Genomic DNA, 27,068 nt, shown 5'->3' with positions numbered 1-27,068 from the left:
ATACTTTTGTCCATGACTGTATTTCACTCTGTGCTGCTTTAAAGTCCCAGCATTCATATATCAGCTAAATTTAATGGCAAAATCTGATCATTTCAGTCTTTCTGCTGCAAACAGTGGATGCACAAAAGGGAGAGAATCAAATTTCTGAGTGTTGACCTTTTTGGAAAATTTTGGAGGCCCTTTTTTCACCATTCAGATTTCTAATAAAGCAGCTGGTAAATATAGCCGGGTCTCATCAACATTTAAATCTGAATTTTGCAGTAATTTGCTTCAGTTGTCTTGCTTGAACAATAGGCTGTAAAATAGCAAAATCATTTTTGTTTAACCAGAAACAGCAGCTATATCGTGCTCGCCACATACACCAGACTCCATTGACTAAACCAGTAATTTTACCTTGTTGTGAAACATACTTCGATCAAAGTCAACAGAAACAAAATAAAACTCACTAGGAGGTGAATTAAGAGTTTATTTTTGACCAAACCAGAGACAGTGATTGTTGGAGCAGGAGAAAGAGAAACAAACGGCAGTTCTGTGAGTTTTATTTTGTTTATGTCGTCTTTGAATGACACAGTAAAATGACTGTTTTTATTAATGGAGTCTGGTGTATTTGGTGAGCTGCTGTTTCCGGCACAATAAAAAAAAAAAATTTATTTGCTGTTTTATTTACAGTAAAATACCGGCAGCTGTGGTTGCCAGAACTTCACTACAAAAAAAATACAATGAGTGGGTTTTCTGAAAATTTAAATATTATCTGACTGAACAGTCCCTCTTTTAGGGGAATTCTGTCCTTGTGACATTGTAGTATTTCTCTTTTAATTTTACATGGGAAAAAAATTGTTTTCTCCAGTTTAAAAGTTTTGTACTCTTTCTTGATTTATGGTAATTATAATTGTCTACTATGGTGATATTCGATTTTTAGTTTTTGCGCCCTATTTCTGAGGCAATTTGACAATTTTACTGTAATTTCTACAAACATTTTTTACAGTGTGTTAAACAAAACTGATTTTACTTTTCAGCATAAATGTCTTATTCACTGTTACAATGATTAAAAAGCAGCCAGAGTCTGCTAAGTAGGAAGTTTACCTGCAAAATCTCGCCAATCAGAGCACAATGCGAGCTGTCAATCATGATGCTACAAGCTGTTTTATTGAAATGTATAATTAAAACCAAATTTATCAGAAAAATTAACACTTGAACAAACATTAGCGTGATACGAGAAAAAATTATTTGACGTCTTTTAGCTCATGTCTTATCCACTGGGTGCTGTACTGCAGCCCGCCACCAGGGGGCGCCCCAGATATTTTGGTTTTATCTCTATATACAGTCGATGCTACTGTCGGTTATGTTCACTGCCTGTTCACAAAAACATGCAAATTAACGGGCCGGTTCCAGGTTTGACCGGACGCTAAATCTACTGTACTAAAGCACAAAACATTTAATTAATAATTACATGCCGCTAAATGTCAATAAATATTTTCATCCTCTCATAATAATAATAAAAAATACTAAATCCACCTCATTCATCCGTCATCAGTCGACCTCTGTTCTGTGTGCACATGTTGACACATTTGGTTTGTTGTTGTTGTTTGGAGGTTTTACAGCAAACATTCAGACTCTGATTGTACATCGTTACAACTTAAGAGATAAATCAACACGATACAGACGGCCGAGCTAAAGGTCTTCACAGGTTCCTACTAACATTATGGTCAATTTAATCAGCTCTTTTTAGGGCTGTGTTGTTGCACTAATGCTGCTGTTCTCTGTTTTCAATTTGTTATTCTTTGAAAATGAATTGCGGTACCTGTCAGGTGCCCAATAGAGAACAGTTCTTTGGTTCTCCACCGCCAAAGAACCGGCTCCTGGCCGGGAAATCGGGTTCCACAGCGGCACCAACTTTCTGCTGGTCTTGAACCACAAACCGCTAGTCAGGGACTGGGGGCGGGGCTATCAGACCAACAAGATGCCGTTGGTGCTGTTGTAAGAGACCAACTAAGACCATCATTCATTTATTAAATTTGTTTAACTGCAATGTGATTGATACACGATATCGTGCTAATGTTAGCGGCCGATCGATAGCGTGCTAATGTTAGCGACTGATCATATTGTGCTAGCGTTAGCGGGCTAGCAAGACCAACACCAAATCTGTGCCTTTGAGAGAGACCAACTCAAACGTGTATCATTCATTTATTTGATTTGTTTATCTGCAATGTAATCAATAGGCGCTATCCTGCCAACGTTAGCGGCCGAGCATAGCGTCCTTATGTTAGCGGCCAATCATATCGTGCCAACGTTAGCGGCTGATCATAGCATGCCAACGTTAGCGGCCGATCATAGCTTCCTTGTGTTAGCAGCCGATTGATAGGGTGCTAGCATTAGCGGGCTAGCAAGACCAAGACCAACTAAAACGTGTATCATTCATTTATTTGATTTGTTTAACTGCAATGTGATTGATATGTGCTAGTGGGCTATTGGGCTAGCAGTAGCCTGCTAGCGTTAGCTTACAACTAAGTCCAACACTAACATCTTAAGCTTAGTGTTAATAAGAATGTATTCGGCGTCCATAGTGATTAAAATAAGCAGCACAGATGTGTTGTAGAGACATGTAGTCTCCTGTTGTTATTATACTTGCAGAGAGTGGAGACATATAAAGAAGTTAGCAGTGACATAGTGACGTGGCTCTTGAGCCTGTGGAAGAGCAAACAGTTCAGAGCTGGTCTCAAGTTGAACTAACTGCGAACCACACAAGCACCGGCAAGCACCGGCAAGCACCTCATCGAAAACCCCTATATGTATGGTTCTGGTAGAGTTTCCATCCAGGATTTTGCACCTGTGAAGACCTCGAGGCTGAGCTACAGCTGTCAGACAGCTACATGATAAACTTCGGCTGGTATTTGGTCAGATTGGGATCAAGAAAAAAAGCTGATTGGTTGGTGGTTTGGAGCACCGTGAGCTGCTACTGGTTCCCTCTAAGCTGCATCTGATTGAGTCCAGCTCGACGTCAGCAGAGAGGAAACTGGATTTTCTTTTGTCAACAAACAAACAAACACACAAAGTAACAAACAGCATCGACAGTCTGACAGTCCAGTGCTGATACTCGACTTCTTGTCTGGTCAAAGTTACGATTAATCAAAACATGTGAAATTTGTCCTTAAGGGGGTGCTGAGGGTCATAAAATCTAAAAGTTTCATCCTTCGAGACATTTTCCAGTGATCTGAAAAGATCTGAGAACCAAACTGACATCCTTATCCTGAGAAAATGCAACTTCACTGTGATTAATATTAGTAAAGATGGAAAAATAATGTTACAGATGATGCAGCTACATGTTGTATTGTGATCAACACAGCGAGCAGCAGCTACAGAGACTTTAGCATCAGGCTACGACATGCTCAGAGCTGTGAGAGTTCAACATTAAACAAAGCAAAAATAAGACTTAGTGAACATGTTATTTTGTGAGATTATGGTTGAATATCAACACTGGACTTTACAGTGCAGCTTCCTTTCACAAACCCAGAATCAACTGAACTTCAAATCAATAAAATGAACCTTCCACAAAGAAAATACAAGTCCTAATTGTTGTTTGTGTGTGAGGTAATCAGCTTTTTTCACATTTAGATAAATTGAAATGTTGAGAATATTCTCTTTTTTGTGTTTTAGTTGAGAAAATGTGTAGTTTTTGTTGAAAAATATTCAAAAACTAAACGCCCAAAATAACTATTATTGCAGTGATTGTCAACTTTTTGGCGAGTGACACTTTATAAACAAGGTTAAGTCTGCTGTGACCTCATCACTGGTTGCATATGTTTACTGGTTGTGAGAAGTGAGTTTGAAAGAATTATATTATTATTATTATTATTATTATAGAATTATTGACTGGATACAGTGTTGGAGGCAGGGACCTGTTCATTCCTATGAAAGTTGATCAGTGGGGCATAAAACCAAAAAAAGTAAGACTTTAATGCATAAAATAACTTGTATCTTTCACATCTATTGGACTTCATAAAGCTGTAGAGTCTCAGGCTCATTCACATGAACGGAGAAAGTAAATATTCAGCTTTAGTTAACTTTTAAGTCTTTTTGGGCCCCATGGCATCACGTTATGGACCTGGAAGTTGTATTTCTAAGGTTTGGCCTCTTTTACAGAGATTTTTGCTACATTAGTGTAATGAACATTTGCTGGTATGCTGGCTTTTCTACACTGAACCAAACAGTGTGTGAGTTATGATAGCATGTGGGCATTCTGGCAGAAAAAGAGCTGCGACATGTGAACAACAGTGTCAAAGTTAGATTTTAATGCATAAAATGACGCGTATATTTCACATCTATTGGGCTCCATAAAGGTGTAGAGTCTCAAGCTCATTCACATGAACGGAGGAAGGAAATATTCAGCTTTAGTGCACTTGTAGGACATGGAAAACTGATATATTCTGGGAAGTTGATGTGCCTCAAAAAAGGAAATATCTGCTGATGATAGGAAAAAGTCTTTTTGGGCCCCATGGCATCACATGATGGACCTGGAAGTTGTAATTCAAGGATTGGGCCTCTTTTACAGTGAGTTTTGCTACATTAGTGTAATGATTGATTGCTGGTAATCTGACTTTTAAACCAAACAGTGTGTGATTTATGAGCTTGTTGGCATTCTGGCAGAAAAAGAGCTGCGACAAGTGAACAACAGCGTTGGCTTAGTGTGTTTAAGAGCTAATCCGCCTGCCCAACCTGCAAAAATATGCTTTAATCAACGACCCAGATCTGGCTATAAACCACTAACTTCCTACATTATTGTAGCTCTTTCAGATAGCATGCTGCAGCTGAAGCTCATGGGAAAATTGCTACTTTTGCCGGTTTTATTGGACAAACTGAAAAACTCAATTTTGACCTGATAATGACACTAGAGGCTGGAGCTATGACGCCAAGAAACAACCAAAAACATTGTTTTTTTTGGTCGTTTTTGTTTCTTTACTGGGGGGTTTCGTCAACCTGATGAGCCAGATTGTTTTTTACACAGAAGCCGTCAACCTGGCAGCTGATTGGATGAACCATCTGTCTGTTGCCTAAACCGTCTCTGGTGGTGTGACACAAAAGCACTACTTGAAACTTGAAATCCCTTGATTCTGCGATTCTTGCATGATTTCTCACTACGACGAGAATCCAGCTGCCGTGCAAGGAAATAGTTTAGTATTCTTTTGGTCTTTTGATGTATGCAAATCTTTGATTTGTGGAAGGTTCAGATGATTAACTTGAGGTTTTACAAAACAGAATAAGTTCAGAACATCACGCCACTCTGAGATCAGATTTAACAGCTACAACTTTGTTTTGATTGAAGAATATCTGCACAGTTTGAGTGAAACATTGGTGTTAAAGCAGTGCTCTTTCAGGAGATTTGCTTCGAGTCCTGCGTTTGCTCAGTTCATTTGCATATTGAGATGTAATGGAAGATTTAAATTACATTCAGCTCGCTCAGCCACGACCAGCTTGACTGACAGAAAAAACTAAAATTTGAAATTTGTCAAGGTTTGTCTTTTTCTTCTGAAGTGCTGGGAATTTAACTTTGTAAAAATATAACTTCACAGCTACGACTGAACTCGAAAGAAACATGAAGGACTGGAGACAAATCTGTTTGAAAAGCAGAAAGTTCTGGAAACCTTCACACAGCTGAAGAGGAAAGTTCAGCAGTGGAAAATAAATCTCCTGTCTGCCGACCATGTGAAGGGGATTTACTTTCTACTTTTCGGGACTGGGATTCAACCCCTGACCCTGAATAATCACATGACGCTGAACATGAATGACTTGGCAGGTGTCTGGCATCCTTAAAACATGTAACAGATTATTCCAAATCCAGGATCATTTTGGAGTATTCAAAATAATTCAAACTATTTGAAAAGTGCAAATAAGCCAAAATTTCTGTAACAGCGTCTACTCTACTTATATGCTGAATAAATAAAATAACTAGCAGTCTGCTATCTGCAGCAGGGCTATATTGAAGCAATTCATCTACGAAACAAGAGGAAAAAAACGTCTTGAGACAATATCCTCGAGAACTGATTTGAGCACTAATAATCTGAAAAAATACAGTAGCAAACATAGCGAATGAAAAACAATCTAGGCATTATTCAACAGTATTTGAGACGAGTCCCAGTCAAATAAAGTCAAAATAAGAAGATCGCTGTAACAGATGAGAATAACCAGTGGCCAAGGTCAGGACAAGTCAGAGTAAAAACACCAAAAGAAAACAAAATCAAATAATTGTCAAGACTGCGCCGAGTCCAAAATACTGGAAAAAAACAACCTCTCTAGACAGAAATGGGAGTCGAGGACTTCAGAACAATAAAGAATGGAAGAAAGGCTATACATATAGCATAAGTCAAAGTCTGAGCAGTTTTATAATCACCTCAAAGCCAGGTCCAAATATGGGTCGAGTCGGAGGATTGCAAAATTCTTTCCGATCTGGACTGAGAGAAAACATTTAGACTCAGAAAACAGCCGGACACAGAGAAAACACATCTGGACTGAGAAAACATCTGCACTGAGAGAAAACATCTGGACTGAGAGAAAACACCTGGACTGAGAGAAAACACCTGGACTGAGAGAAAACACCTGGACTGAGAGAAAACATCTGGACTCAGAGAAAACCCATCTGGACTGAGAAAACATCTGGACTGAGAGAAAAAATCTGGACTAAGAGAAGTCAGGTTCGAGACTGAAACCAGAGTGAGTCCAAGTCAAGACTCCTAACAGATGAGATAAGTCAGTAAGAGTGTAACAATTTCAGTTTGAAATCGAAAATGGATCTCAATGACCTTTCAATTTCAGTCATCTATCAAAAGCAGGATCGGCGAAATCTACATTTGACCATATGGCCAGAAAAACATGTCAGTATGTCACACTTTATACCATATAAGCTACATTTTAGATTTTCAAGATTAATTTGAAAATGTAAAGGACATGTCATCTGTTGATCCTTACGAATCAAGACTTGATAGTCTAACAATGGCAGAGCCAGTTTAAAATAAAAAAATTCAATCAAATCAGGACCTTAAAATCCAAAGTCATTTAGAAATGTGGATTAAGAGAATTGTGAGACTCTAGAGGCTGATCCATGCTGCTCCTTTACTCATTGTTACTGTAACATTTGTAACCTGGAGGTGACAAGATCACCAAGTCATGATCGGAGGAGAAGAATCTGATCAAACAGGGCAGGTCTCAGTTCAATAATAAAAATAAATCAGGTGCCAGACACCAGCAACCATTCGACACCAACAAACATAATCTGAGGGCGGAGCTTTTCTCTCCAAGCCAATCATTTTCTGATTATGTGTTTAAAACAGCTGCTAGTTTTCAGGGAATAACTCAACTGAACTTTGAAGAGACTACACCTCACTTCCGAATCACTTTTGGACCCAGAAAAGTAAAGTTTTGTCTCCTTCCCTGGTGCTTATTTGTGTTGCGTAACACCCAAACTTGAGTCTGTAAATCCTGTCGAGTCTCCCGGTGAGAAGGATGTGGTGAGTGTCGCGTGACAGCGGGCAGCAAAAGTGACGCAGAGCGATGACTCCAGTGTCTGACAGGGAATATAATCGGGGTGTGGGCCTATATTGCACAGGGGTTGGTGAGATCCTCAAACACTGTCGGCTCTTCGATCCCTCGTGCGAACAGCTTGATCAACTGGCAGTTCACTCTGAGGAACAAAAACAAAAGAGAAGCTTGTTTCTCAAACCTAACACAATGTTGAACATTTGACAGCAGCATAAACACCCTAAAGTTCAGCCTTTTCTCCTTAAACTGGATTGATTTCAACAAGTGTGGATCAAATTAAGGAAAACTGTGGTTTCAGGGAATCTTGTCTATGCTGGACACTGTTTGATGGTTATAATCGTTTTTAAATGTTTTTATAATGAAGCTCTCTCCCTCTCTCACTGCTTTATTGCCTTTTTTCTAATAGATTTGGTATAGTGCTCGACCTCAATGGAATCAGCACAATTGTGGCTAGAAGTAGGGAGAATTCAGAAATGTCTTTTGTGCGGAATAACACAGCTATAATAAAATAAAGAATAAAAAAAGAAGCAAGCTTAAACTGATCCTGAGCTGAGCTGAACTGAAAAATTTGAATAAAATTGAACCTTTATATTAAACTTGTTTCCAAGTGGCCACAAGTGTTCGAAAAAAAATGAGGGCTCCACATGCTGTACATATTGACCTGTCTCCATTTTATTAACTACGTTTTTGCTGAATTTTTGTCACATTACTGTTAATCTCAGCTGCGTCATTCATGCCTTCCCAGTTCTGCTGAGGAGCGCAGAATTTAATGTTTTTTACAGAATCTTGTTAGTGCAAATGGTTTATTTTTTGCTGAATTTTAAATTAGACATGTCGAATAAAGTGATTTTGATAAAATACCACTATTTTAAGCTTCTATTAAGCTACTTTTTCTGACAGAAGCATTTGTCGCACATGATTTCTACCATTTTTCAAACCTGCCAGCAGGTCCTCGGGGTTCAGAGGGTTAAAGAGTTTGAACCTGGGTTTAAATATTTGACAAGATCAAAGTAAGAGACTCCAGGAGGGTCGCTGTACCTGACATCGATGGCTGTGTGGTTCAGGATCTCGCCATCGCAGTTCCAGCTGCTGTAGGCGGGGGCACAGCCGCAGGCCGGGTGGTCTCGGCAGATCTGGCTGAAGATCTGGTGTTTGCCGCTCTCCCGCAGGTCCAGGTCCGAATCACTCTGGCAGTGACGCGGCGTGAAGCGGAAACGGCGAACCCGGTGGACCTCGACAAAGGTCAGGTCAAACTGCACGGGACAGAACAAGGCGAGGTCAGGAGGACGGCAGGTGTTTGGGATTTTTGGTGTTTTTTTATTATGATGATATGGAGAAAACCAGAATACTGATTCATCACCTGGTCGTCTTTGCTGGTGTGTCGTAGGAGGTGTCTGAGGAAGTTGAAGCGGGAACATTTTCGGACCATGATGAGGTCGGTGGTGCCGTCAGCCAGGTGAGCGGCAGGCGAGAGGCCTTTGGGACTGCGAGGACAAGCGCAGCTCATACTGGCAGCGTTAATAGCCAGAAACTTCCCTCGGATCGTCCTCCACTCACTGTCACTCTCTAAAACCAAAACCAGCCCAAAAAACACAGATATGAGTCTTTTTCTCATACTCTCCATCTTAGTGAATACTCCCTAGTTTTATTCCCTTTATTATTTATATAACAAACCCCACAGCTCCGCAGAACGGTCTTGAAATTGTTAGTTTTAATAAAGTATTAATAAATCATTACTGTTTTGTTATGTTTTTCCCTGGTGTAAAACCTAAAAAATACACTGTTCATTCTCTCTTAAACATTAATAAAGGATTAATCACCTACTTGTTAATGCCAGAGAGGTAATTTATATATTCTGAAGGTTTTTACAGAAAGATTTGTTCATATATCATTCATAGCCTGATTTATATTTATATCACATTCAGTATTTTCTGATTTATGGAGGGATAAAAATAAACATCCAGAATTCCCTCAGTAAAAACCTTTGATTCTAATAAGCCCACAAAATGAAACAATAATTGTAAACCCGGTTTCTTTTGTACAGGCGTGCCTCAGGGCTCTGCTCACGGGCCACTTTCACTTTCAAATACAGTTTAAATATATTTTAACATTTAACAACATGTAAATCCGTCAGCTCTGGATGTATTAAAAGGTGTATTTTTATCACTTTTGTTGAAACCAGGCTTCCATTTTCCAGCTGCTTCCAGTATTTGTGACTTTCAGGTAAAAATCAAACAGTTTCACATGATATCTAGTACTATTCAGTATTTCTCTTTTTTTTCCTATTTCTTTTAACAGTATTTGAGAAGTGCGGGATGAGAATTTGTTGGACTCACCGCTCTCTGATGTTTCGTCCACCTCGTACCTCTCAGCTTTCTCTGAAAGGAGCCTCCCGTTGTGCTGACAAACCAAACAGCTGCAAAATGTACAGACACGCTGATGTTATTTTAAAGTAAAAATAATTAAAACTCACACTAACACATCTGTTTTAGCTACAACTGTTAGATCGCCTGAGCCTACTCGTTATATAGCCCTCACTGAATTCAAACTGAACCAAACTGTTTCACTTTTACGCAACCTGAACAGAATTAAACATTTGCAGCTTATCTGAAATTAACTAAACACAGTAGGATACTAAATTAAATTGTTATCTAACCGGATCCAAATTGTTTTAGCTGCTAAATTTATTGAGAAACTTTATTTAACCAGGAAGATCCCACTGAGATTAAGAACCTCTTTTTCAAGGCCAAGATAGGAAGCAGCAATCACGAAACACAGTTAAAAAATTACACAGTTAAAACACAAACAAAAGGCAACAAATGAAAGGATTATTTACAAGCAGATTATGGAAAACACATACATATTGTAGAGTCGGCCTACAGGTGGGCGATACGGCAAAAAAAAAAAAAAGACCCAAAATAAGCACATTGTGAGAAAAAATTTGTTGTCAGAAAGCCCACTCTGTTTATGTTTTGCTAACTTGTTTATTGAACCAAGTTCCATTTAGTAATAACTTGTTTCTCTGTAAGTTTTCATATGTCCAACGCTCTTGAACGCACCATAGCCGTTCCGACGCTACTGAATGCACCATACCTGTGTGTGAAGTGCTGTGCTGTGAATGTTAGTTTTCTCTCGATAGAGCAGCAGATAGATTGTAATTTCCTTTGCTATTTCCCAACATTCACCTGAACCTCCCTGGTTTATTGCTCCAAGTCATGGCAGACATCTATTTTGTTGCCCTCAGCTCCACGTTTAGCTCCACATTCCGTCTTTCTGTTTCTTTCTCCGGCAACTTACAAACAGCAGTGGAGCAGGAAAAGGTTGACTCTGATTGGCTGTTGTCACGCACATTTTCGACATGTTTGATCGAGTAAATATGCTCACAGCTGATCACCGTAATCGACCTGAAATTTCTTGTGATCATATAATCACCCAGGCCTCAAGTACTCTAAGTTTAGATTTAAAACTGCTTAATTAAATTAATTTCCACTCATTCTGCACCATATCCCATGCAAAAAGTGCAGAGTGGACAAAAAACAGTGTATCAGTGTGAACCAGACTCTGAGTCTTTCTTTCTTCTTCTTATTTAACATGTGTAAAGCATCTCTCTCACCCGGATCGACACTTGTTGGCGTCCCGTGGCGTTCCCATGATGCCTCTGGCCGGCAGGTAGGACACAGTTCCTTCGTAGTAGTGATGAGTCAGAAACATCTTCACACCTGCAGAGCGGGAACATGAAACATCACAGCTAAATAAACAGGACAACCAATGATTACCCTTGAGATTTTTTAAAAATAATGACGGAAAGGCCGTCCGTCATTTCAATAGATTAGAAAACTGGGGTCGATCTACCATAATTAAAGTAATTCCCACTCCTGTCCAGCAGGTGGCGTGTGCATATTAATAAACTATTGCTTAGTTAGTTTATCTGGATCTCACAAGCGAGAGTAAGTAAAAGTTTAAAATTTTGTAAAAATAGAGAAGTATTGGTAACAAAATGTCCTTAAATGATTAAAAGTTCTCACATTGCAGAGTGGATACTGTCAGTTTTATACCATTATATTATTGGATCATTATTACTGATTATTTATTACTTCATATACTTTTGAAAGCTCTAACAATGGAACATATTTCACACTTATTTTGAAAATTCATTAAAAAAAATACATGTATATGTGAAATGTCTGTACCTGAGAGGTCGTATCTGGCCGGTCCCATCCATCTCTTCCTCTCGCTGTCAGTCAGTACGTCGCCGTAGAAACCATATCCCAGCAGGGAGACGGAGTATCTCAGGAAGGTGTTGTTGTTGTGAACCGAGCACACGTCCATCGGCTGCGAGTCTCCTGAACACACATTTTATTCATGTTATTATTATTTTTATTATAGTAATTATTATACTTGTGTGGTGCTATGATCATAAAATATTTTAATTTATTCTAATATAAACTATTATTAATAATAGTAATTTGTATTATTTATAATAATACAAATTATTGTACCAAAATAAATTAATAAAATACTAATAATTGTATTATCTATATATAATATGTATATAAATATAATAATTATTGTCATTATTATTTTTTTGTTATTACTGCACTACTTTTATTTGTACATTAAGCCCTCCAACAAGCGTGTGTTTGCAGCCTATTTCCTAAAAGAACACCAGATGGCAGCATCACACCCTGAAATCAAAGTAAACTCGGTGACATCACATTTGATGCAACTATGTTGGAGGATAACCTGGATACAAAATGATCTTGAGATACCAGGAAAAAGGAATCATAGTGCCCAAAATTACTTAAATTAGACTCCATTAAAATGTTTGCAAATGAGTAAAAACTGCTGTGAAATGGGCAGAACCTGCAGATGCAGCTCTTTATGGAAAACACGTCTTTTGTCCTGTGTATAAGATGTTAATCAACCTGTGTGCTGCTGAACTGGGTGAGATCATGTTACTGACCCACAATGATGTGCAGTGCAGAGGTGACGGGGTCATTGGTGCCCACCGTGGCGAAGCAGATACAGTCAGTTGAACCTGAAAGAAATATGCTGATTATTTTCATAACTGTTGCCTGTTTAAATAGAAAGTTGCACATTTTAAACAACAACACTGCAGCAACGAGCATCAGCAGCCATTAATTAACCAGGTGAGGTGCTTCTCCACTGCTGCAGAGATAATTAATGTCTCCCCGATGACTGAGTGTGTGTGTGTGTGTGTGTGTGTGTGTGTGTGTATATTTATGGAGCACTAAAGCAGAACAACAGAACAACACAAAAGGACACAAATGAAACCAAACAGAAAAAAACATCCTGAGAAACGAGGCCACAGTCGGTACCTGCCTTTATACCCCGGTAACAAGAGAATCCTGCTCTCTGATTGGCTGTCAACTGTCTTTCTAAGATCACATCAGTGTCCACCTCGGTTCAGTTCACATCAACATTTTAACCTCCGTTCCAAATCTGAGCTTTATAAATAAACCTCTGGAGATGGCTCTTTACTGAGTGTGTTGTATTAATAGGAATAAAAGTTTTTTAATATATCAGTAGAGACAGACTGATAAAAAAACAATTGACAGTGCTGATGTGTGCCTTTCATCTGTACACCTTATACATATTTCCACTTTTCTTGTTGTATTTGTGTTTATAAATAGTGAAACTATATTACTTAAAAACTGTGAGCTGTTCTATAACTTAAGGACCTCTAAAAACTCCTCAAGGACCTCTACAGCCTCCTCAAGGGCCCACTGAAAAAGCAGTATTTTTTCACATCTGTGTTTCTGACCTGCGGGGATGATTCCGATGCGGAGCGAGCAGGGGAGCAGAGCCTCATCCAGACAGTTTGGATCCACGCCGCCGTCGATCTGCGTCCTCCACACCAGCCCGTGGATGATCTCACTGAACATGCCATCCCCTCCGACACACACAACCCTGAACCGGGGTTAAAAAAACCATGTTAGAGGGTGCAGTGAGTCTTTTATTTAATCTTTTTTTCTGCCTAATCAGCATGTTTACTGTCATTCCAACTGCCTGACCAATGTGTGTTCTCTCTGTGGTGCTTTTATTTTGGCGGTTCACCAACATTAGCTGTCTGGCTGTCGGGGACATGACACTCACCCGTCAAACTTCTTCAGCTCCGCCTCCGTCCTCAGGTGGTCCCTTGCATAATTGGCGTACTCCGTCACTATGGAGACACACACACACAGTGTTAGATTTATAGTCCCTGAGTCGGGGAAGCCAAGAACAGGAAGTGAGCGATACGAGACGTACCAATAACGTGCGTTGAAACGCCTGCCTGGGCGAACAGCGGGGCGACTTTCTGCTCGTAGATGCGTTTCCCCTGTCGCTTCCCGCCGTACGGGTTGATGTAGACCAGCAGGTGTTTGGGTCTGCTGGCTGCACACAACAACAACAACAACAACAACATTACTAGGGTTGTCACAACACTAAAATTTTTAACTCGATACCGATACTCAGGAAAATAAATATATAGATAATATAGATAAAAACAAAGACCCCAAAATTTAACAGAAATATTTTTATCAACAAGAAAAATGCAACATGTAAAAATTAACAGAACCACAGGTTAAACATTTATAATTAAAAAAAACAGTTGTGCAAAAAGAAACTGCAACTATGATAACAAGCTTCAGATACTCGATACTTTTGAAAATGAGCATCGTATCCGGATACAACGTTTTAGTATCGATACTTTTTTGAGTATTGATACTTTTGACAACCATAGATGTTACTGACAGTTTCTGGAAACAGTCACACGTATGTTAGTCAGATTGTGTTGGTGTGGAGTCGTACCGATGGCTGCGAGCTGCTCCCTGATGCTGGAGACCCATTGTTGACACAGCGCCCCCTCTGGACAGGTGAAGGTAACCTCAGCACACCGCCAGCGGTGCTGCTGAGCCCTCTCCACGTACAACACTGACACACAGACAAAAGACACAAAGTCAGAACTGATCCTTCTAGAACTGAACAGGCTCATTTCTCAGTGTGTTTCCAGATGTTTTTACTACATCAACAGGTGTGTTGGTCGTTATTCTTTGGAGTATTTTCCAGGTGTATCTACTATACATACAGATGTTCTAGTTTATTGGTTTTGCTTTCAGATGCGTTTTCTTTGTTTCAAGATGTGTTTTTCAAGTGCGTTCTAGATCTGTTTACTAGTGTTTTTGAATTGTCTCTTCACATCTGTTTATTGTTCTTCCAGGTGTGTGTACAAGTTTATTTCCACTTTTTTTTTTACTGTGTTTCATCCAGATGCTGTGTTTTCTTTCTTCTATTCTTGTATATTTCCACATGTGTACAGATGTGTTTCCAAATTTTATTTTACTGTTTCCAGGTGTTTAATGTGTTTCCTGATTCATTCATTCATGTTTTAAGACGTGTTTTCATGTATGTTTAAGTTTGTGTACAGATGTGTTTCACTATGTAATCTACTATTTCTAGGTGCCTGTGTAGATGTGTTTCCACATCTGTTTATTGTACTGCCAGATACATTTCCAGATGATTTTCTATTTATGCGTTTCAATGTTTGATTTTTCATGTATGTTTCCATGTGCAACATATGTCCTACCAGATGTGTTTCCATTCACATTTCCAGGTGTACAGATGTGTTTCTCAAAGTTATTTTACTGATTCCAGGTGTTTTCATTTTTGTTTCCAGATGTGTTTAATGTGTTTCCAGATGTGTTTAATGTGTGTCTAGATGTGTTTAATGTGTTTCTAGATGTGTTTAATGTGTTTCTAGATGTGTTTAATGTGTTTCTAGATGTGTTACTAGATGTGTTTAATGTGTTTCTAGATGTGTTTAATGTGTTTCCAGATGTGTTTCTAGATGTGTTTAATGTGTTTCCAGATGTGTTTCTAGATGTGTTTAATGTGTTTCTAGATGTGTTTAATGTGTTTCCAGATGTGTTTAATGTGTTTCTAGATGTGTTTAATGTGTTTCCAGATGTGTTTAATGTGTTTCTAGATGTGTTTAATGTGTTTCCAGATGTGCTTAATGTGTTTCTAGATGTGTTTAATGTGTTTAATGTGTTTCTAGATGTGTTTACCTGTGAAGGCCTGCCTGCAGTCCTTTCCTTGTCTCTCTTTGATTTTTTTCCAGCTGCCATCGTCTTTTCGTCTGCTGATGTCCCCATCCTCTTCCTCTCTGACAGAGATGATCTCTGACACTGGCACACTGTGACACACACCTGTACACAAACAGACACACACACACACACACACACAACACACACACACACACACACACACACACACACACACACACACACACACACACACACACACACACACACACACACACACACACACACACACACACACACACACACACACACACACACACACACACACAGATGGTTTGTTATCTTTAGACTCCAGCAGCGACCTCTCATGCTTCATATTTCGGAGCCACTCTGCAGCACATGACCGCACCATGAACTTCCAGCTTTTACAGAATATTTAGAGAAATGAACTGAAACCTGAACAGGAACCAAATGAAAACAACACAATAAAAGATTCAAAGTGGAACTGACATGAAACCATAACCTCCAGGTTCTGCTCCAGAAGAAATGCAACCTCATCTGAAATCGAAATAATTACTTATTTGTAATTAATAACCTGCACTCTATGTTAGATGTGCATTTAAATTGATTGCATGTAATTAATAATGTCCATCTTTGTGTTATTGAAATGTATTTTCATTTAATTTACTTAATTTTATTGTACTTTTTCTTATTTTATTTCACACTGATCTTGTTAAGCTTGGTGTCTTTTATAAAATACTTTTTTAGTTGGTAAATGGTATTTTGGTATTTACTCAAAAACAGACATTTCGGTGTTTACAGGCTTTTAATAAATAAATATATTTAATACAAGCTAAATTAATACATCATTAGGCCTATCACAGTAATTATAGAAATAAGTGCGATATATTTTTGTCATTTAAGAACCATTTTACGCCACTGATGTAATGATAATATAATAGCAAAAATATCATAAATGAATAAAACATGAACAAAATAATACCACACAACCAAATCAACAAATCAAAAATAAATTACAAAAAATACAATTAAATAAATACATAATAACAGCATATGTATGATGAAAATGATAATAATAATATATTAAAATAAATAATAAATAAATAAATAAATAATTATAATAATAATAATAATATCTAAAGCAACCACTGTGTTTAAAGAAACAACCAATTCTTATAATGAAAAGAAAAAAACCTGCTGTTTTTCTGGCATTTTGTTGGTTTAAATATTGGTGACGTTCTTATTTAACGTGCATGTAAACACAACAGGTGATATCTGAGGATATTAAGACATGACTCTGATCATTTTTGCCGGCTTTGACAGGTTAAACATACTTTAAATCATTAAACGAAGGCGTCTCCTCACAATCTAAAAATGAACACACTTAACTGGTTTACAAGTAAACATTTACAGTTTGTCTGTGTTTTTTGTGACTAAGTAAAACAATAAACACACTCACAACACGGACCACCTGAGGCCTTCAGTCAGTGACTCACATTCCCGTAATACACAACGTTAACTATGAGGAAGGAGTGAGAAAACTGTGATGACGGAGGGAAAAATGAGGTCTGCTGTGACGCCCTCAGGCACGATCACTTCTGTGACTCAAATTAAAATACAATCTCATAGTATAGTGTCAGTAATCATCTTGTTAGCCTGTAATCTGGCTACTACAATTATGGAAAGATTATTAGATCATTGTTTTCTTCAGTTCCTTGTTCATTTTAATACCTGGTACATTTAAAGGCACATTCATTTGGACAAATATAATGATAACAACAAAAAAATGCTCATAATAGTTTAAGAGCTGATATCTAGACATTTTCGATGGTTTTCTTGATAATAACCTCAATCATAATCAAGAAAACCATGGAAAATGTCTAGATATCAGCTCTTAAATTAAACTATTATGATCTATTTTTGTTGTTATCATTATATTTCTCCAAACAAATGTACCTTAAGTTGTACCAGGCATAAAAATGAACAAGAAATTGAAGAAAACAAGGGTGGTCTAATAATGTTTTTTCACGACTGTATATACAGTAATATGCAAAAGCCAGTTTTGATAACAGATGCTTTTATTTTGAAAGGACAAAAAGAGACTTGATCCTGTCAATCGTAAAACTAAACTGTAAATATAACGTCAAGGAGTTCAATGTTTTATATTCTAGGCCCCGAAGAGGCATGAGGTTAGTTTTCACAGTAATCTTGAATGTGTTTTGTGTTTAAATAAGTTTTAGATAAAATTAAACTCAGTAATTCATGCTAACAAGGTTTGATACAGTAAGCTAGTTTTGCTCAAATTAATACTCTTGTATTTCTGTGTGTTTTATAATTGTTATTGCAACGTTCAGTTTGCAAACTGCAGCTTTATCCAACTTAAATGAACAAATACTGATGATCTGTTTCAGTGTTTGTTGCACCTCTGCGTCTCCTCTGATTCATTTTCTCAGGTGCTTTGACTGTCACCATGACAGAAACAACAACAGTGTAGACCTGAGTGTGTGTGTGTGTGTGTGTGTGTGTGTGTGTGTGTGTGTGATTATGTTTCAGGTGTGAATCTTTAATGATTTACTCAGACAAAAGAAACAACAAAAAATATCACAGACTAAATTATAATTCAGTTATCCATGAAAATAACTGGCAGATTGCAGTTTTCTGACTGCCAGCTTGCAAATAATTAATTTATCTTGAGAATGATCATTTGAACATCTCACTCTCACAAGGATTTTCCAAAATGTTGAATATTCCTTGTAAGATCAAACAGTTTCCCCCCCTGAAAGCAGCAGCAGCGGATTAAACTACAAACTAAACAAACTACTGAAACTATTCAACCAAACTACACATCAATCACTGCACCAGGAGGACAGCATGTTTCTGCTGGATGTTGATGGAAAACAGCAACAAAACTGACTTTATCTACTGTGAAAACATGAGTTTTATTCCAAAATGGGAGTTTTAAAAAACTCATGAATGAAGGATGAAGCCAGTTTCTATCTTTTAGATTTTAGGATGCATTTTTTAGTGCTAATCAAGAAGCAGGATGTGAAAATTTGAATCATTTTGGAACGTAACTGCAGGTTAAGTTCAGCCATCACACGCAGAAACATGTTTTTTTGAAACAGCAGCACCACAAACTAAACTACAGGCTGCACCGTGGCACCGTGGGAGCTAAATCTCCTACCTGAGTCTGGTCGACGAGTGAATGAAGGAACACAAAACCCTGCAGGAGAACCACACAGTTACCAAACACTCCACAGAGCAGCGCTCAGCCAGGACGGCCTAAATAAAACACGCTCAACAATAAATAAACCAGCTTCTCTGCAGAGAGTCGACAGTGAGGAGTCCCAAAACTAATAAAAAGCAGTAAAAATCAGCTAAGTGAAGAAATTTATATCAAGTAAAATAATTAAAAAAAAAGTAATAATAAAAATAAATGATAACAATAATGATGATTATTATTATGATTATAATAATAATTATTATTATTATGATTGTAATAATAATAATAATAATAAATAACAAATAAATTAAGAAATTTTTTTATAATAAATAAAATATATCTTAGTATTTCAAGTCTGTGCACAAAATAAAACTAAAGGGGGGAAGAAGTCAACTACATCTCCCAAAATGCATTTCAGTCAAAGCAAAAACAAAAAAACAACAATAAATCAGCTTCTCTGGGGAGAGTCAAGAGAGAGAGGAGTCCCAAAACTAATAAAAAACAGTAAAAATCAGCTAAGTAAAGGAATTCATATCAAGTAAAAAAAAAAAAAAAAAAAAAAGTAATAATAAAAATCAATGAATAAATTATAATCATAATAATAACAATATTATTAATAATAATAATAATGATAATAAATAACAGATACATTAAGAAAGAAAATGAATAATAATAAATAAAATATATCTTACTATTTCAAGTCTGTGCACAAAAAAACTAAAGGGGGGAAGAAGTAAACTACATCTCCCAAAATGCATTTCAGTAAAAAAACAACAAAAAAACCCAACTTAAAAACCCCCAAATAACAAAGTTTCAAAATCTGTTGTTTCTCCAAAGTATTCAAATCATTTACTGAAGTAAAAGTACAAAAGTACTTAAAGTATCAAAAGTAAAAGTACTCATTATTATTATTATTATTATTATTATTATATTAATTTTCTCAAGGTAAGGCTCATTTGACCTACTTAATATACTGTTGTGAGGTTTAATAAATATAAATGTCCAATCACTTTAAATTGATCATGTTTTTTTTATGTTAAATCTCGACCTGAAAAGTAACTAAAGCTGTCAGCTAAATGTAGTGGAGTGGAGAAGTATAAGTTGACATAAAATGGAAATACTCAAGTAAAGTGCAAGTACCTCAACATTGTAAATAAAGGGTTAAAATATTTAAAAATCAATGAGTGTTTGACATCAAGTATTAAGTCAGATGTCGGTGAAAAAAATCAGTACAATGAAAGTAGAATATAATAATAATGTATATTTTTATGGCTTGCTTTTAAAGAGCACACTTTATGACACTGCACAAAATATAATAATGCAACAAAATCAATGTTGCTGCTAATCATTTACAAGTTCAAGGCTGCAATAATTCAACTGTTTTTTATTTTATTTTTTACTTTGCTTTACTTTAAATAATTCATATTTTCTGTTTTTTCCCCCATCTAAAACATGGTGGTATTAAGACAAAAATCATGGCATTTAAAGGGTTAAAATATTTAAAAGTCAATTAGTGTTTGATATCAATTATTAGGTCAGATGTAGGTGAAAAAAATCAGTACAATGAAAGTAGAATGTAATAATGTGTAATATTTTTTATAGATTGCTTTTAAAGAGCACGTTTTATGACACTGCACAAAAAATAATAATGCAACAAAATCAGTGTTGCTGCTAATCATTGAATAGTTCCAGGCTGCAATAATTCAACTGTTTTTTATTTTATTTTTTACTTTGCTTTACTTTAAATAATTCATATTTTCAGTTTTCCCCCCATCTAAAACATGGTGGTATTAAGACAAAAATCATGCCATTTAAAGGGTTAAAATATTTAAAAGTCAATTAGTGTTTGATATCAATTATTAGATCAGATGTAGGGGGAAAAAAATCAGTACAATGAAAGTAGAATGTAATAATGTGTAAAAAATTTTATAGCTTGCTTTAAAAAAAATGCGTTTTATGTGCTAAGCAGTACAAGTTTGCATAAAATTTGAACGGGCCCTGAGGGTTAAGTAGAGTACTAAATTAACTAAATGTACTTAGTTACACTCCACTCCATTGTTTATGTAGGTAAATATTCAGTACATTTACCTACATAAACAATGAGCAGTGTAGAAAAGTGTGAGTCAGTGAACCTGAAGCAGCTTCAGTCTGATCTGCTGCTTTGAATATTCAAAGAGTTTCCTGAACGCAGCTCAGCTGTCAGACTGAGGACACACCTGAATGAACACTGAGGCTCTAATAATAAAGATGAAACGGTCAATAAAAAAAAAATCATAAAAGAAAATATTGCTATTATTATTGTGAGTATTATTATTAGGGCTGGGTAATTAATCTAATATTATTTTGGCTTCCAACTATTATGAAAACAAGATAATCGAGATATAACGAATATTGTGTTGCATTCTGTCTTGTGTTACTAATCAAACGCATCTTGTTTGCCTGTTTTCACAGAGTTACTAACTTGAATGTTAAATATAGTTATATACCAAAATATTGTTTTTAAAGTAATTTATTATTTAATATATTTAATATATGTTTAGTAGTTTTTATTAGATTGATAACATATTTTATCTAATTTATTTTTATTTATTATTTTTATATTGAATATTTTTTTGTAGTTCACTTCACTAATGTTACAGTAAGTTTATTTATTTTCAAATTAAATGTATTTCTTATTCACTTCTTAATTATATATGATTAAATTATATCTAATGACTATGTTTTAATTTTTTTAATATATATATATATATATATATATATATATATATATATATAAATATATAGCTTAAATGTATATATCTAACAGTGGATGATATATATAGCTTAAAAATGTATATATCCAACAGTGGATGATATATATATATATATATATATATATATATATATCCACTGTTGGATATATATTTTTTAAGCTCAGTAAATACATGATGTTCCCAAAGTCAATGAATAATCATGTTGACCAAAATAATTGTGGTTATTATTTTTGCCTTATTTATACTCCCTGTCCATACCGACATTATTAAATTAATATATACTTATTTTCTGAATAGGGCTATACATCCTCTGAATACTTTGTGTTTCTAGTTTGTGGTTGTAAAGTTTCATGAGGCTGTGATTATCCCAGAGGTCACAGCAGCTCATTTTATACAGTGAGGTCAAGTTTCAAGGAATGCTCTCACGCCAACGAACTACCATGGGGACTAACATCAACACACATGGATACAATTGGAGTCTCAGCTTTCCATTGATATCAAATTCATGCAATTCAGAGACTGTGTCGGGACCCCAGTGTGCAGAAATATTCAAATATTATAAAGGAAAAATAAATAACACATTTATACTGTGTGAGAAAAACTGCATGGTTTTTGCCCCAAACTGCATGTTATCAGCACAGAATCCATTTTAACACAGTTTTTTATTTTGCATCCCAACTTTTTTGGAATCGGGGTTGTAGTATTTTTCCAGATTGATGTAATGTTACCAACTTTATATACTGTCAAGGAACTTAAATCCATAATAATACCTAATGATTAATTGGTTAATTTATATTGTATTTTGATGATCTATCTATCTATCTATCTATCTATCTATAGTCATGGAAAAAAAAATTATTAGACCACCATAGTTTTCTCCAATTTCTCATTCATTTTAATACCTCGTACAACTAAAAGGTACATTTGTTTGGACAAATATAATGATAACAACAAAAATAGCTCATAAGAGTTAAGTATCATGAGCATTAATGTTACTTCAAAGTGTCATTAATGTTCATGACACATCCCATGTCATGTTTATGACACGCTCATGTCACTTTTATGTAGACACCTTCAAAATAAAGTGTTACCATATCTTGCTTAAGTCACAAAGGCATGTTCAAAAAAATTGCCTAAGTCACATTTTATTTTGACTTAAGTCACACAATTGACATAGGCCATTATCTTAAAGGGGTGAAACCACATGATGTGATCAACTGAGGATGTAGGAGATTTTACCATAGGTGGCTATGAGGAGATGATTTAGGCAAAAAACAACAACCAAAAAACAACAATTTTGACAAAAAATGACTTAGGCGATTATTTCACATAATAACAGTGTGACGATAGTTAATAATTTAATTGCCTTTATTTACTCCTTGTATCTAAAATACAGCAAAAAACGAATGGGGTCTGGTGTGTTGTTGTTGTGTGTCGCCTGTAGCCTCACTGTGACCTCCACATATCGGGTGTCAGAGTGGATGTTGCGCGTTATGTAACCGGATATATCATATCTCACTCATTGTTACAAGCCGGACTAAATAATGCTGTTTAAAGTACATTAATGTGTGTGTTATCTCCACTTCTGTGTGTCCAACATGTCCTCTGTTTGTCCTTTAAGTCCTTTGTTTATCACACGGGATATCGCGGTGAATTAAAGGCCGACAGACAGAAAGATAAACACACGCGGGCATTAACAGACATATTATTCGGGTCTTACTGGGTCTGAACGGGTGGTACACCGGGCTGGAGGTCCGTCTCTTCCAGGTGAGCAGGGACCGGCTCAGGCTCACATCGTACGCCGCGTTTCTGACGCGCAGCTCGGACAGCAGCAGCAGTCTGCCCGGCCTCTCCATCTGCGTCTGTCCGTCCTGCTCCTGTCCTACAGCCGGCTGAGGAGGCAGCAGCAGCCCGGGGACGGTTACCTCTGTCCGGGCATGTTCTCTCTGTGTGTCCGGTGAGGATACAGACCCCCGTAAAATAACTACAATAAAGAGCGGAGGTGGCAGTAAAAGTGTGTCCGTGTAGCGGATTTCAGCTCGGGATGTTTTTTTTTTCTCCTGACAGATAGCGGTTTCTTACCGGAAGGAGGAGGGACCTGGTGGTGCGTTCAAGTGCTGCCAGAAAACTGACTATTTCAAATGTATCCTAATTTATCAATTTTTGCGGTGCAATTTTATGCAAACCTGTTTGTCCTACATTAATGTTATTGACAGAACATAACATTCTCAAATTCAATCGAATCTGTTTTTTGTCGCTATACTAATATACTAATCCTAATTTAAAATGCAGATAAACTGTTATTATAATAATAACAACAACAACAACAACAACAACAATAATAATAATAATAATAATAAGTATTATTATTATTATTATTATTATTATAGAAAGCTCTATCCATTTTCCATGGTTTTCTTGATAATGATTTGGTTATTATCAAGAAAAAATGAAAAATGGCTAAATATCAGCTCTTAAATTAAACTCTTATGAGATATTTTTGTTGTTATCATTATATTTGTCCAAACAAATGTACCTTTAGTTGTACCTGGCATTAATTGAACAAGAAAGCAAGGAGAAAACAAAGTAGGTCTAATCATTTTTTCCATGACTGTATTTTGCAGTGCACTTTAATGCAAACCTGTTTGTCCTACATAAATGTTATTCACAGAACATTACATTCTCAAATTCAGTTGAATCTTCATTTATTTTTTGTCGCTATACTAATATACTAATCCTAATTTTTATTGCAGATTAAATTAAAATTGGTGAATTATCCTCCTCCCCTCTCACTGATAATTTATTTGTATTGGTTTGTCTTTAAGTCATAATTCCAACATTTTGTACAGCACCTGAATGCATCAGAACTCTTTTGCGTATGTCCTCAGGTACGTCACCACGTCCTCTGACTGATCCTGGAGGAAGAACAAAGCTCCTCTCTGCTAGAAATAGAAAATCAAACTACAACACTAAAATAATACATTTTACATAACTGCAAGATATAATACATCGTAATACATCAGTCACAGAGCACATTTTTCCTTATGGGGTAGTTTGACGCAATGATTTAAGTACATTTCAATGATTATACCTGCATACTTTATACCGAGCTTTACTAACTTATATTTTCACTTTTACTCCAGAGCACATAAGAAAGTGGACTTTGAGTGTTAGATTGTTTGGTCAGCTGTTGAGGAACAGCCGTCTCCTGTTTCTTGATGTATTGGGTTTCCTGTCAGGAGGTTATCTAAAAGTCTAAAAATACACCCTTACAACTCCTGCATCAAAGTCCTATCAAAGTACAGAAGTATCACCGGCTACATTAGTCAGGCAGCTTAGCTAAATAAAGGGGACACGCCAGAAAACAATAACATGAAATAAAATTCCACAAGTCTCCATCACCATAAGTTTCATTTTTTGATCGGAGATGGCAGCCATATAAAATCTATGAGGACCAATATATCTTCCAAGCCACTTAGAAGGTCAATCTTTGTGTCAAAATATACATTTTCTGGGCCAATGAATCATTTAAAGCTATTGAGAATATCACTAGATTCAGAAAACCCAGAAAATGTCTATTTTGACACAAAGATTGACCCTCTAAGTAGCTTGGAAGATATATAGGTTCTCATAGACTTTATATGGCTGCCATATCTGGTCCACAATCTTGATGAAGTGGCTCCCACCAAAAATTGAAACCTATGGTGATAGAGAGCATGTGGAAAAAAATTGGTGCTTTTGTCCGACATGTCCCCATTCTTCTTAAATCTGCCCCTAAGCCGCCTGATTATATGTCCTTAAAAAGGTCATGGTAGAGGTCCTCATTCTGTAGTCAAAGGTCTCCTGTGAATGATGAATATCATTATATCTGAGAAGACCTGGGTTAGTTGGCACTTTCTAGTCTTTTGAGGGTCACAGCAATAAAAAGAAAACATTAAAATGTTTGTTTTCTTTGCCTTCTCTCACCTATGTTAAAACATCTGAAAGTCACTAACTTATTTGGTGAGGGTGCACTAATTTAACTGAAAGTTTAAAAAAAAAAGTGGTACATAGAATAAACAAATAAACCTTATAAAGATACGGGAAATGTGTATCTTCTACTCAAAGATTCACCAAATTTTGATATAAGATTTAAAACTCTGTGATGGGTGATGTTAGCTGGTTAACAAAGTGGCACTTGTGGCACATTTGCTGTTAATTTAACTATTTTAATGGGAAAAAAAATCAGTGTGATTTGTTGAAATAATCACTGCAAACCTGTCGCACAAGATAATATCAACATTTTCAAAGGTTATTTTGACATTTTCCAGGATGTCAAAATCAAAATCAAATAGCCTTTATTGTCATTATATAGTTAACTTTACAATGAAATTGGGAGTGCCACTGCTTAAGGTGCATAGTAAAAGCAATCATAACAACAAAACAAACATAAGTGAAACGTTTAAAAATATGTCTCAATGATTGGAAAGTTCCAGGTTTTCCAGGATGTGTTGCTTTTGTTCAAAGCCAGCAGGGGGCGCTGCTGCTGCACTTTCACTGTGCAAAGTTTCTCTGAGAAGCTTCTAGTAATTTTTCTTTGATATGAGTTCAATTTGAGCCAGTTAGATTTCTGCTAAACTGTACAACTCATCTGTGGTGACAGAAGTATTCAGATCCTTTACTTAAGTAAAAGTACTAATACCACACTGTGAAATTACTCCACTACAAGTAAAAGTTCTGCATTCAAAACTTACTGAAGTAAAAGTACAAAAGTATCAGCATCAAAATGTACTGAAAGTATCAAAAGTAAAAGTACTCGTTATGCAGAATGGACCCACTCAGATTATTTTATATATTCTAAATATATTATTGGATTCAAATTATGATGCTTTTATGTAAGCAGCATTTGCTTTGATTAAGATAGGGCCCATTTTAACTACTTAAAATACTGTTATGAGGTTTAATAAAAGAAAAATGTATTTTTTTTTTTAATGCTAAATCTCGACCTGAAAAGTTCGAAAAGTTGTCAGCTGAATGTAGTGGAGTAAAAAAATACAATATTTGCCTCTAAATGTAGTGGAGTAGAAGTATAAAGTGACATAAAATTGATAAAAAAGATCCAGATGACACTTAAAAGTGATGCACACGTCTGGACGTGCTTGGGATATTATCACGTTATTTCAAGATAATGATAATTTCATGTTATAATGTAATATATAGCATTAGCCCGCTAGTCCATATCAATCACATTGCATTTAAACAAATCAAATAAATGAATGATAAAATAAATAATAATAATAAATTAACATTTTAGTTGGTCTCTCTCAACAGCACAGAGTTGGTCTTGGTCTTGCTAGCCCGCTAACGTTAGCATGCTATGATCGGCCACTAATGTTAGCATGCTATGATCGGCCACTAACGTTAGCATGCTATGATCGGCCACTAACGTTAGCATGCTATGATCGTTGTAACATTATTACGTGAAATTATCTTTATCTTGAAATAACGTGATAATAT

General features: G+C 36.2%; 1 protein-coding gene across 1 annotated transcript; it reads right to left on the bottom strand.

Annotated features, from left to right (window-relative positions):
* Nucleotides 1-452: 452 nt before the first annotated feature.
* LOC131973095 (ceramide kinase-like) lies at nucleotides 453-23,632 on the bottom strand. The gene is made up of 13 exons (XM_059334944.1): nucleotides 23,293-23,632; nucleotides 15,600-15,740; nucleotides 14,344-14,466; nucleotides 13,801-13,926; nucleotides 13,648-13,714; nucleotides 13,316-13,461; nucleotides 12,494-12,568; nucleotides 11,721-11,873; nucleotides 11,144-11,249; nucleotides 9,867-9,946; nucleotides 8,891-9,096; nucleotides 8,569-8,783; nucleotides 453-7,672 (listed from the first exon to the last, which is right to left on the bottom strand). Exons 1-13 carry the CDS (start codon nucleotides 23,426-23,428, stop codon nucleotides 7,585-7,587), a joined length of 1,662 nt encoding a protein of 553 aa, XP_059190927.1. The 5' UTR covers nucleotides 23,429-23,632; the 3' UTR covers nucleotides 453-7,584.
* Nucleotides 23,633-27,068: the final 3,436 nt, after the last annotated feature.

The sequence above is a fragment of the Centropristis striata genome, chromosome 6 (assembly GCF_030273125.1).
Source record: "Centropristis striata isolate RG_2023a ecotype Rhode Island chromosome 6, C.striata_1.0, whole genome shotgun sequence".
In the NCBI taxonomy this organism is placed as follows: Eukaryota; Metazoa; Chordata; class Actinopteri; order Perciformes; family Serranidae; genus Centropristis; species Centropristis striata.
The sequence above is the reverse complement of the archived record's forward strand: the minus strand, read 5'-3'. Positions and strand labels throughout refer to the sequence as shown.